At 37.7% G+C, this 14,738-nt stretch overlaps 1 protein-coding gene across 1 annotated transcript in view; it reads right to left on the reverse strand.

The window, feature by feature from the left end:
• Positions 1 to 14,738, reverse strand: part of LOC130079384 (ras-related protein Rab-26-like) — a 53,411-nt gene that overhangs the window by 9,625 nt on the left and 29,048 nt on the right. Inside the window, exon 3 of the mRNA XM_056244629.1 lies at positions 396 to 437. Coding sequence (XP_056100604.1) covers positions 396 to 437 — 42 coding nt within the window. The remainder of the gene's footprint in view (positions 1 to 395; positions 438 to 14,738) is intronic.

The raw sequence follows: 14,738 nt of genomic DNA on the forward strand, positions 1-14,738 counted from the left end.
ATTTAACTTGAATTTTTCTATCTGAATTTGAGCAGTCGAATTTGATCAACCTGAATCTATTTTATCTGAAATTCTGTAAGTTGATTTTTTTTTTTTATCTGAATTTGTGAGCATTGAAAAATATTAAAATCGAAATTCAAGTTTTTAAACAAAACAAATAAACAAATAAATTCAGATACATGGTTTCCAAAGTAAAATAATTTCAATGGGGTGAATTCAGAGCAAATAAATTCAGATAAAGGTTTTTCAAAATAAAATATTTCAAAACTAAGTATTCAGTGGCTGTTAAATTTCAAATAGTTATGTCTCTTATTTGCTTTCATAGTAGTAAAGCTGTAAACCAACCGTCATCTTGAGATATCATTAAAGAGTCTCATGTAAGAAAGGATGCTCACCTGTAGTTTAACCCTCACCCCGTCAATGTTCAGCACCTTATTCTGCAATGAGAGAGAGAGAGAGAGAGAGAGAGAGAGAGAGAGAGAGAGAGAGAGAGAGAGAGAGAGAGAGAGAGAGAGAGAGAGAGAGAGAGAGAGAGAGAGAGAGAGAGAGAGAGAGAGGAAAGGAAAGGTCAGACAGTTGTCCAAATTCCCAGAGATGCTCCTGTCCCGTTACACAGCTCGGGTCGGCTTCAATCCGAAAGCCCAATAATAAGTCTTTACGGTAACACTTTATTTCGATGCATATGCTCTACTGTGGCCAATTACAGTTAGTGTTCATTTAAAACTTTCATAGCATAAAGGATTTCAAGTTTCATATCATTTTAAAGCTTAACAACAATCACAGCGTTATTTGACATTTATTTTAACAATGACAGAGACATTTACACTCTTCACACTCTTGCTTTCTGGGTGTGTGTGCAATATGAACATGAAGTTACAGTAAAGGGACATTTATACATTCTAAAAAACACGGGGTTAAAACAACCAAATTTGGGTTGTTTTCAACCCAAGGGCTGGGTAAACATAGGACAGAACACATGTTGGGTTAATTTTACCCAGCAAATTGGGTTGTCTATTTAACCCAGCATAATGGGTTGATTCATTTTTACTATATGCTATTTTCTTTCTTTTTTTTACTTCATGAATGTTTACAGAATAACTTAAATCCTCTAAACTTTAAAAAAAACTAAACTCTAAACTAAAAAAAAAAAAAAAAATCCACACAACCAATGGTTTCCATGATGATTCCTTTATTTTTTATCATATTTTACAGTATATGTTTTATAGTTTTGAATATTGCATACATTTAAGCTCATTTAACAAATATTAGAAGTAAAAATTAAACATTTTTGTCCCGTTTTGCCCCTGGGTTGTTACTTCTGACCCAGGATCTGGATTGCACAAAAACTACCCAAACACTGGGTTGTTACGTCTGACCCAGGATCTGGGTTACACAAAAACTACCCAAACACTGGGTTGTTACGTCTGACCCAGGAGCTGGGTTACACAAAAACTACCCAAACACTGGGTTGTTACGTCTGACCCAGGATCTGGGTTACACAAAAACTACCCAAACACTGGGTTGTTACGTCTGACCCAGGATCTGGGTTACACAAAAACTACCCAAACACTGGGTTGTTACGTCTGACCCAGGATCTGGGTTACACAAAAACTACCCAAACACTGGGTTGTTACGTCTGACCCAGGATCTGGGTTACACAAAAACTACCCAAACACTGGGTTGTTACGTCTGACCCAGGATCTGGGTTACACAAAAACTACCCAAACACTGGGTTGTTACGTCTGACCCAGGATCTGGGTAACACAAAAACTACTCAAACACTGGGTTGTTATGTCTGACCCAGGATCTGGGTTACACAAAAACTACCCAAACACTGGGTTGTTACGTCTGACCCAGGATCTGAGTTACACAAAAACTACCCAAACACTGGGTTGTTACGTCTGACCCAGGATCTGAGTTACACAAAAACTACCCAAACACTGGGTTGTTACGTCTGACCCAGGATCTGAGATACACAAAAACTACCCAAACACTGGGTTGTTACGTCTGACCCAGGATCTAGGTTACACAAAAACTACTCAAACACTGGGTTGTTACGTCTGACCCAGGATCTGAGTTACACAAAAACTACCCAAACACTGGGTTGTTACGTCTGACCCAGGATCTGAGATACACAAAAACTACCCAAACACTGGGTTGTTACGTCTGACCCAGGATCTGAGTTACACAAAAACTACCCAAACACTGGGTTGTTACGTCTGACCCAGGATCTGAGTTACACAAAAACTACCCAAACACTGGGTTGTTACGTCTGACCCAGGATCTAGGTTACACAAAAACTACTCAAACACTGGGTTGTTACGTCTGACCCAGGATCTGAGTTACACAAAAACTGCCCAAACACTGAGAAAAAAAAATTACCCAAAAGGCTCAACCCAGGATTTGGGTAGAAAAAATATCCCAAGATTTTTTAGATTGTAAAATGAGTTTTTCACAGACTTTTAGTTTAGATGTTCTCAGGGCACAATGCAAACTAATCTAAGACCCAACTAATCAATAATTACATTTTGTCTTTAATATTTTAAAGATCAGTTCATCCGTTGTTGCAGCTTTGATGAGAATTAAAAGAAATCTTTAAATTTCATTATAGCATCTCATATTATTTATTTTCAATGTTGAAAAACCTGTGGAAATTTGGCACCATGTGTTTTCCTCTCGTCGTGCATTAATCGTGAAGAGGTCTCATTGCAGGCCTTCTGAGAGCTGATCTGGATATAAGCGCATATAGAGTTCATCCACACATTCTAATGAGTGTGTTATACGCTCTCATTACACTCTAATGATGAGTGAGAAAACCAGACCACATTTACACACACACACACACACACACACACACACACACACACACACACACACACACACACACACACACACACGTCAGGCCCCTGAAAAACACACACACACACACACACGTCAGGCCCCTGGAAAACACACACACACACACACACACACACACTCGTCAGGCCCCTGAAACACACACACACACACACACACACACACACGTCAGGCCCCTGGAAAACACACACACACACACACACACACACACACACACACACACACACACACACACACACACACACACACACACACGTCAGGCCACTCAAACACACACACACACACACACACACACACCAGTCCTTTATTATCAGCAGTTTGCTGACTCTGAGATCAAGGCTAATAAAGTCATGGTCAGTCTGTTTTATTAATCTGCTGTATCTTCCTTCATTGCAGCGAGTGCCGAACACAATGGCAAACAACTGCGCTGTCTTCTTCAGTGCCAAGGACAAACTCCAGGCATGTCTTGACATCAAACCGCCATCGTCACAGTGCTGAAACACACAGTAAAGTTCCCCGAAACAGCTCCTCCTCTGCTAAACAGCGGGACACCGCCGAGGGTCAGAATATGATGGTGTTCGTGTTCGATGCGTCATAATAACCCCGCTGTCACACTGAGCACAAACTCACATCATACAGCAAGAAAGTTCAATTCAGCAACAAACCAAAACTGCAAGAGGCCACACATTACCGTGATTTTACCGTGGTAAGAGGTGTTGCTTTAACAATGCAATGCAAAGTGCTTTAAAACGGTGGAAACAGCAGTATGATGCACAACACTAGTGTTCAATATTATATTTATGCATTTGGCGGACGCTTTTATCCAAAGCAAGTAACATTGCATTTCAAGGCACACATTTACATTCTTATCAGGTCTTGCTTTCCCTGGGAATCGAACCCGTGACCTTGGCGTTGCAAGCGCCAGCGCTCTACTGTTTGAGCAACAGGAAAGCTAATATATCATATCATATTGAACATATAGTATTAATCACCGATTTTAAAATTCTGGCCAATGTGATATGACAATTTTATGTTATGCTCAAAAAATAATGTATGGCCAAAAATATAAATATACTGTATATACAGTATATCAAATCAATTAATGCTGTCAAATCAATTAATCACAGTTAATCGCATAATATAAAAGTATATATATATATATATATATATATATATACACACATACCAACACTGCCGTTCAAAAGTTTAGGATCGATACGATTTTTTATGTTTTTAAAAGAAGTCTCTTATGCTCACCAAGGCTGCATTTATTTGATTAAAATATATATTTTTAAAACTGTAATACTGTTTTCTATGTGAATATATAGTAAAGTGTAATTTATTCCTGTGATCAAAGCTGCATTTCCAGCATCATTACTCCAGTCTTCAGTGTCACATGATCCTTCAGAAATCACTCTAATATGAGGATCTGATGCTCAAGAAACATTTATGATTATTAATGTTGAAAACAGTTGTGTACAATTTTTTTCCAGGATCCTTTGATTAATAGAAAGTTCAAAATAACAGTGTTTATTTGAAATAGAATCTTTTGTAACATTATAAATGCCTTTACTGTCACTTTTGATCAATTTAACGCATCCTTGCTGAATAAAAGTATTAACTTCTTTAATTTATTTCCAACAAAAAAAAAAGAAAAAAAAAAGAAAAAAAAATCTTCCTGACGCCAAACTTTTGAACGGTATAGTGTTTAATATCAAAAGTAACTAAAAGTTGCACTTTCAGTTGAATTTGGGGAAACCACTTGAAACATTTGTAGTGTAAGTGTTGAGCTATTTCAATTACTTTTGTTTGTTTAATTAATTGAAAGTCTGTAAACTGTGCCAACAAACCTGATTTGCAATGGAGGGGGGAATAATCGAATAATTTCAATTTCAAATATAGGCCTACATATTGACCGATACTGATTATTTAAAATATATATATTTTGCAATGGCCTCAAACCCGGATCAGCCAATTAGAACGTAGAGTCAGAAACTCATTATCATAATGCATCGCTGTAGTTCCACTTCATGTGAGGATAAACTGATGTGTTGCACTGTAGCTTTAGTAAAGCTGGAGGTAAGAATCATTGCATTCCCAGAAGTCATAAATAGAGGACAGGAGACATCATGAACACCTACACTTAGACCCGGCGAGGAGAGAAGCGTATGCGAGGGCTCGATTCTGAATCCACTTTATCATCACATTTGCATATGGACACGGCCAAAGCCTTCAAGACAAACACTCGTGTAAACCAGCCATTTTAGACTTGAAGTGTGATTAAACCAGACCACATTATAAACGTCTCCAAAGAGGAGCTGCAAACACAACGAGGAGCTGATTTCATTTCCGCTCACTTCAAATTAAGCACACGAGTGGATTTTGAATATTCATTAGCATTATTATTAGACCCAAAGCTAAGCACAAGTGTATGCTTTTACACACTTTGCATGAGGAAAGACTAGCCGGATGAACATGATTAAATCACAAATGCTCAGTTTGGTCTGTCAGTCAGTGTCTGGAGGGTTTAGTCGGCTCAGTTTCGGCTCAGCCGCTGATATTACATTCAATACTGACAACTACATCAGCTGCCGTCGACAGGCTCACGCTTTTAATAATAGTTTTGCCTCGATCCGTCACCATAAGCCTGATTGATTGGTAAATGAGAGCCATTATAAGTAAACATCATCATGAGACCAGACTGAAAGTGAGCAGAGGATGATGCACTGGATTGATTAAAGTGGCCTTACTTTTGTAGTCTATTATCCTTGTATTATTTACTTTTGATATTGTTGCTTTGTTTATCAGATTTACCCATCTTGAAGAGCAGACAAAAGCCAAACGAACAGTGGTTGGACGCTACACATGTCAGTCACAGTCATGGGTTGTTCTTGGGTAATAAACTGCAAAGTGCACCGAAAAAAGCAACTAATTCTGTGGTTATCATCAACACAGTTCAGCGTTTCCTGAAACTATAGTTCCTACAAACATTCACAAACAGCATTGCAAAGCTGTGTTGCAACCCACAGTTGAATGAAACATCTGTAAATAAAGCAAAACAACGGATAATAAAAGAGCGAAATGCCATGTTACAGCAAAAATATGATATTGATTTGATCTCAAACTGATTAATTAGCAGAAGACACCAAAACAACAGCAACATGAGAGATGTTTCTGAAGCACAACGCAAAATATGCTTTATCATTAAGCAGTTATGGATGCAATAATATTCTGGATGATGTAATCAAATTGAATGTCTAAAAAACAATAAATGGCCAACATTAAAATTATTTAGGCCTACTATTTTGCCTCAATAATTGTCACAATTATATATACAAAGTACTGTGCAAAAGTCTTAGGCATGTTAGTATTTTCAACAAAAAATTTTTTTTTATATATATTTTGCTGTATTGTGTCAGAAGGAAATATAGTTTACATTTCTAAACATTCCTTTTGCCATTAATTGTAATAATCCACTGAGATTTGTGTATGCACAAGGAGTCTGACAACATTATTTTGTAATGTACAGCCAAACAACGGATAACAAAACAGTAATCATCAAATGCCTTGTTACAGCAAAAATATGACATTAATATATATATATATATATATATATATATATATATATATATATCAGTCCAGGGTTTGTCGGTAGTCTGTGCGATGTTCCCTGTCTGGATTATATTCCCATTCCCTGTTTGGATCATCTTTTAGGCAAAGTAATAGGTTAAAATAATTTTTGTTTTTATATAAATTAGATAGCCCGACTATTTTGTGTCAATTATTGATATATAATATAATATAATTAATATAATATAATATAATATAATATATATATATATACACTCACCGGCCACTTTATTAGGTACACCTGTCCAACTGCTCGTTAACACTTAATTTCTAAGCAGCCAATCACATGGCGGCAACTCAGTGCATTTAGGCATGTAGACATGGTCAAGACAATCTCCTGCAGTTCAAACCGAGCATCAGTATGGGGAAGAAAGGTGATTTGAGTGACTTTGAACGTGGCATGATTGTTGGTGCCAGAAGGGCTGGTCTGAGTATTTCAGAAACTGCTAATCTACTGGGATTTTCACGCACAACCATCTCTAGGGTTTACAGAGAATGGTCCGAAAAAGAAAAAACATCCAGTGAGCGGCAGTTCTGTGGGCGGAAATGCCTTGTTGATGCCAGAGGTCAGAGGAGAATGGCCAGACTGGTTCGAGCTGATAGAAGGGCAACAGTGACTGAAATAACCACTCGTTACAACCGAGGTATGCAGCAAAGCATATGTGAAGCTACAACACGCACAACCTTGAGGCGGATGGGCTACAACAGCAGAAGACTCCACCGGGTACCACTCATCTCCACTACAAATAGGAAAAAGAGGCTACAATTTGCAAGAGCTCACCAAAATTGAACAGTTGAAGACTGGAAAAATGTTGCCTGGTCTGATGAGTCTCGATTTCTGTTGAGACATTCAGATGTTAGAGTCAGAATTTGGCGTAAACAGAATGAGAACATGGAACCATCATGCCTTGTTACCACTGTGCAGGCTGGTGGTGGTGGTGTAATGGTGTGGGGGATGTTTTCTTGGCACACTTTAGGCCCCTTAGTGCCAATTGGGCATCGTTTAAATGCCACGGCCTACCTGAGCATTGTTTCTGACCATGTCCATCCCTTTATGGCCACCATGTACCCATCCTCTGATGGCTACTTCCACCATGTCACAAAGCTCTAATCATTTCAAATTGGTTTCTTGAACATGACAATGAGTTCACTGTACTAAAATGGCCTCCACAGTCACCAGATCTCAACCCAATAGAGCATCTTTGGGATGTGGTGGAACGGGAGATTCGCATCATGGATGTGCAGCCGACAAATCTGCGGCAACTGTGTGATGCCATCATGTCAATATGGACCAAACTCCCTGAGGAATGCTTCCAGCACCTTGTTGAATCTATGCCACGAAGAATTGAGGCAGTTCTGAAGGCAAAAGGGGGTCCAACCCGTTACTAGCATGGGGTACCTAATAAAGTGGCCGGTGAGTGTATATCCTACTATACCTAGTATTTTTTCCAGGAAACACAGGAAGGTCAAGTGTATCTACGTCAAACTAACCCTCATAAAATGATTAATATCACAGGATAATATTCAATAGTCCATTAGCACAATAACGTTCATCTTTTGCAGAAAGGTGATTCAATCCATTAAATGAAGAAGGCCTTGATAATATAGTTTAATGCTCCACATATAATGAGAATAAGTGTGTTACGGGTAAAGGATTCATCTAAAGAGACTGAGACGGGTTCACTCAGGGATAATAAAGCTTATATAATCAGTGACCGGATTACACTGTAAAAATACACCAATTTGAAGACTTACATATTTAAGTATAATCAAACTGACTGTGCACGTCATTTTTTTTACTCCTATTTTCAGGTCTTTTAAATGATATTGAACTGACCTTATAAATTCAGTTGAATCTCATATAACTAACTTTGAAGAAATGGAAGAAAAAATATATTGCCATAACTTTTTGCAAATTTTTAAGTATAATTAAATTGGCTGTACAAATCATTTCAACTAATTTAAATTATATTAAATTGACTTCAAAAGTTTAATCTCATTTTACTTAAAAAATGAAGTAGAAATTGCTTAAATTCTTGAATTAGACTTACTATATATATCACTGTAAAACCTAACACTGAAAGTCACTAAACGAAATGAGTTTTTTTAACTTATTTTTAAATAAAAAAAAGTTAATTTTACTTAATGCATTGCATGGTTTGAGTTAATATCACATTTTTTATTAAGCAGAACTTAAACTGAATAAGTTATGAATAACCTATTTGTTATTTTAGCTCTAAAAATTTAATTTGAATTTAATTAATTTCATCTTGTTTAGGTTTATGGTTAAAAATAAAAATAATATTAAAAGTAAATTAGAAACCAGTGTGTGGGTTTACAATTGTTTCTAATTTCTTTTAAATGATCATTTTCACGAAATTACTTCTGCATAAGGCCTATATATAGTAGGTCTAATTGAATAATTAGTGTATTCCTCACACACGCAGTGATGTGCAAAGATCACCCCGTCACTGAAGCACGGCCTCCCCCCTGAACACACACACGACATCAGGCCACGGGACGCAGACTCTGCTGTAATTACCATCAGATCACCAGACACACACACACACATATACACTATTATACCATAGTCTGGGTGAATACTCGATTCTGATTGGCTGCAGGGTGTCCATTAAAAAGTGATAGAGGACACCTAGTAAAGGAGTTCTGGTGAAACTGACTGTTTACCGTTCGAAATTAATAAATAAATGTTCTTCCTTAAAATACAGGGGGCATGCGTCAGGACACCCCTGTGTTAAAGTCCCATAGAGGGGCAGATTTTTATTTTTAAAGGCCAGTTATTTCATGGATCCGGGACACTATGCGTCCTGATAAAGTTCCCTCGGCCTCTGGGATTAAAATATCCCCACATCATCACACACCTAGAGATCGGCATGGTTTTATTTCAGTTAGCCTATAGCTGGTTTGATTTGCATTGAGAGATGATCTTATGGAAAGTACCCCATGCCGATCTCTAGGTTTGGTGAAGAGTGTGTGATGAAGTGGGGATATTTTAATCCCAGAGGCCGAGGGAACATTATTAGGACGCATAGTGTCCCGGATCCATGAAATAACTGGCCTTTAAAAATAAAAATCTGCCCCTCTATGGGAGTTTAACACAGGGGTGTCCTGACGCATGCCCCCTGTAATTTAAGGAAGAACATTTATTTATTTACGATACATTATTCATTCACAAAGAAAATTGGTGTCCTTAAAGGTTGGATTTTTCCTCATTTTTCTAATTAAGGAATTAAAATCAATTTCCAAAAGATGATTTTTTTATTCCTCATTTTAGTCAACTTTAGCATGGGTGTGTTCACCTATTTTAGGCACTGTGCATGTTGCTCACATATTATGGTAGCCCTGTTTGTGCTGAATAGAGTGTAATGACACCTTTGTCATTAATATGTTTATAAGCAACTAAAAAAAGCACAAATATCATGTCAACACATCTCTAGGACCCCAGAAACACCGAAGACCCCAGAGGCTTAAGGGACTTTTTCCTCATTATTATTATTTTTTTTACTCTCACATTTGAACAGTGTTATTTTAGTATAATTTACTATTATATTTTTCATTAAAGTTTTTATATTTTATATTTTCTGGTTTCATTTTGATTTTAGTTAAAGTTTAGTGAAATACATCTATAGGTTTTATTCATTTTTTTATTTTATTTTAGTACATCAGGTTTAGGTGCTCCTATACAAGTTTGCATGCAAAAAACACATTAATTTTCTCATAATACACATAATACAACTCAGTGTCTGAAACGCTTCGATCAAGGATTCAGTCTCTCTAAGCTCCGCCCCTCTGAGAGCTGCTCTGCTGTGATTGGTCAGAAACCAAACGGTTTCAGGCAGGACTAATAACGACATAAGGGGGGGGGGGGGGGGGGGGGGGGAACCTACAAAAAGAAAGAATAAAAATACTCAAATATGAGAGATAGAAGTAAAATTGAAATCTATGGTCTCATAGTTTGAGGTTTCATAGTTTATCCATTTTCCTTCTGTTAATATATTTTACACTGGGTAATATATTTAATATTCCCGATGATTTGCAGGCAATATATAGTTAGCAACATCATTAATATTATACTATGTGTGATGTGATTTTTATTTGCCCATTAAGTTTCCATAAGAGCGTGTCATTAGTTTCGCCACTCGTGAGCGTGTGACGGCAGTTTAATACTATAATCATTTAATAGCATCTCTGATATAAACTTAAGAGGCAAAAACTGTTCGAGTTGCTAGGTTCACTGGAAAGTAAAACAGAAAGTGACATTGATTCATTTGCATAATTTTGGTAAGATTGTTTTATGTTTTTGAAAGAAGTGTGTGATTTTTTTTAGCTATTTACATCATCTGTACAAGAACAATACACTGAAAAATAGCAACAGAAAGTGTGAGTCATTGCATCAATCTTGCATTTGACTCATAGTTCAGTGTGTTCGTATGAGCATGAATGTGTTTAGAGCTTCGTTTCAGTTTTCCACAAGACTTCATCATGACGAGCGTCACATATCCTGGTCATCTGCGGAGTAACACTCGCTTGGCAAGAACTGAACAAGATACTGATCTGTGTTTCACTCAAGATCCTTTAAAGCCCAGCCTGAGACGATGAACAGATGTCTCACTGACCACACACACACACACACACACACACTGCAGAGAAATACAGTTATAGGGTGAATCTCCCTGCTAAACACACACACACACACACTGCAGAGAAATACAGTTATAGGGTGAATCTCCCTGCTAAACACACACACACACACACACACTGCAGAGAAATACAGTTATAGGGTGAATCTCCCTGCTAAACACACACACACACACACACACACACACACACACACACACACACACACACACACACACACACACACACACACACTGTAGAGAAATACAGTTATAGGGTGAATCTCCCTGCTAAACGCACACACACACACACACACACTGCAGAGAAATACAGTTATAGGGCGAATCTCCCTGCTAAACGCACACACACACACACACACACACACACACACACACACACACACACTGTAGAGAAATACAGTTATAGGGCGAATCTCCCTGCTAAACGCACACACACACACACACACACACACACACACTGTAGAGAAATACAGTTATAGGGTGAATCTCCCTGCTAAACACACACACACACACACACTGTAGAGAAATACAGTTATAGGGTAAATCTCCCTGCTAAACGCACACACACACACACACACACTGCAGAGTAATACAGTTATAGGGTGAATCTCCCTGCTAAACACACACACACACACACACTGTAGAGAAATACAGTTATAGGGTGAATCTCCCTGCTAAACGCACACACACACACACACACACTGCAGAGTAATACAGTTATAGGGTGAATCTCCCTGCTAAACACACACACACACACACACACACACACACACACACACACACGCACACACACACACACACACACTGCAGAGAAATACAGTTATAGGGTGAATCTCCCTGCTAAACGCACACACACACACACACACACACACACACGCACACACACACACACACACACTGCAGAGAAATACAGTTATAGGTTGAATCTCCCTGCTAAACGCACACACACACACACACACACACACACACACACACACACACACACACACACACACACACACACACACACACACACACACACACACACACACACACACACAGCAGAGAAATACAGTTATAGGGTGAATCTCCCTGCTAAACACACACACACACACACACACACACACTGCAGAGAAATACAGTTATAGGGTGAATCTCCCTGCTAAACACACACACACACACACACACACACACACACACTGCAGAGAAATACAGTTATAGGGTGAATATCCCTGCCACACACACACGTAAACGCGCATACACATGCATTCTCATTCACACTCACACTCACTCACACTCACTCATTCACACACACACGCATTCTCATTCACACTCACACACACTCACTCATTCACACTCTCTCACACACACTGCAGAGAAATACAGTTATAGGGTGAATCTCCCTGCCACACACACACACACACACACACACACACGTAAACGCGCATGCACACGCACTCACACACACTTACACGCACTCACACACACTCACACATACTCTCTCTCACTCACACACACTCTCTCCCACACATGGCCACTTTAGATACTCCTGTTAATCAGCCAATCAGCTGCATGTAGGCATGATCCAGAAGATCTGCTGAAGTTCAAACTGAGCATCAGAACGAGGAAGAAAGAAAAGAGCATTCTGCTAATGTGCTTTAATCTTCTCAGACTGTCTTTGAACATTAACGGAACATTCCATTTTTAAATTCTGCAAACATTTTGGCAATGTTACTTCTGAATGTTCTCGGAACATTCTGAACATTCTTAAACACTGTTACATTTCAGGGAAAAAACTCCATGTGCAATATTTTTGTGCCAAGATTTTGAGGTTATTATTAAACACAAACAACTTTGAACGAACATTCTATTAAAGTTATTGGAAGAATGTTTGTTCATAACTTCTCTGTTCTCTGGTTCACAGGGGTTTACTGCGAGTCTAACTCTGTGTGTAGGTGTGTGTGTGTGTGTGTGTGTGTGTGTGTGTGTGTGTGTGTGTGTGTGTGTGTGTGTGAACGGACACTCATAATCAACCCTAACGACCTGCTGTGTTCACACGCTGACAGGTGCTTATTAATATTCATCACAAGCAAATGCATTAAAAAAAAACGCAAAAGCTGCTGAGTGCAGCTGTCACTCAAACTCTCAAAACCTGACAAAGCAACTTCTCATGAATATTCATCAGCACTCGGCTGTAAAACTCATGAAGAGCCGAGCAAATGTCTGGCGTGTATTTCCTGCTTTATTTGCAATTAAAACAATTAATATTGACAGTTACTGTATTAAGGATACAGTGTGAGCGTCTGAATGTACTTGTTGCTGTGCCGTTCTTAATCGTGTGCAAAACAGTGTAATTGACCTTTCAGCGGATCTTAAATGATTGATGAAATGACGTGCGTTGCATGCGGCACACTGGGTGTCTATCATTACATTTATATTTATTACATGTTACATAAAGCATAAGCATGGTCTTATTGATGAAATGAATATTACAAACCAAAAAAAAAAAAAGTGATATTTTGCATAGATTTTGCAATCATGTGCTTATGAATGTAAGCTGTCTTGGAGTTGCATTTTAGCTGTATAATTTCTTAGTATTATTGCTATTTTTTTACATTTTTATTTAAAAAAATGTAATCCTATTTTAAATTGTATTAATTTCATTTAATTATTTATTTTACATAAAATAAAAATATATTAATTCAAAAATAAAGAAATAAGAAATAATACTAAATTAATAATCTATTTATTTAGAATTATTACAAAATTATTTTATAAAATTTAAATAATTAATGTAAATAGAAATGTGACTGTCTTTTTGACCATAGATCTGAATTTGAATGGTTGTAATGCTTTGGAGAACAGATCTGAGGTTGGTCTCTTTTAAAGAAGCAGATTATTGCAGAAGAAGAAGAAGAAGAAATGAAAAAGAAGAGGAAATACTCGTAAATTATGAAACCCTAAAATAGGACACCATCTTTGCACTTTCATTTTAAACGTATATTCAGCTCAATCTATAACACTAGATTTGCAGTGATCTATGCAGTGATCACACTTTCTCATTAAACTTCATGGCACTGGAAGCATTTCTCGTTAACGGGAGAGAAAAGATGTGTCTGTCATTAGATGTGCTCGTTAGGTTAGGTTAGGTTAGGTTAGGTTAGGTTAGGTTAGATTAGATTAGATTAGATTAGATTAGACTAGGCTAGATTAGATTAGATTGGATTAGACTAGGGTTAGGCCAGATAAGGCTAGACTAGATTAGATTAGGTTAGGTTAGGTTAGGTTAGGTTAGGTTAGGTTAGGTTAGGTTAGGCTAGGCTAGGATAGGTTAGGTTAGGTTAGGCTAGGCTAGGTTAGGTTAGGTTAGACATGATTAGATTAGATTAGATTAGATTAGATTAGATTAGATTAGATTAGATTGGATTAGACTAGGGTTAGGCCAGATAAGGTTAGATTAGATTAGATTAGATTAGATTGGATTAGATTGGATTAGACTAGGGTTAGGCCAGATAAGGCTAGGTTAGATTGGATTAGACTAGGTTAGGCCAGATAAGGTCAGGTTAGGTTAGATTAGATTAGATTAGATTATGCTAGGTTAGGCTAGATTAGATT

This window comes from Rhinichthys klamathensis, unplaced genomic scaffold (assembly GCF_029890125.1).
Source record: "Rhinichthys klamathensis goyatoka isolate OS25496 unplaced genomic scaffold, OSU_Roscu_1.1 h1tg001033l_1, whole genome shotgun sequence".
Lineage (NCBI taxonomy): Eukaryota > Metazoa > Chordata > Actinopteri > Cypriniformes > Leuciscidae > Rhinichthys > Rhinichthys klamathensis.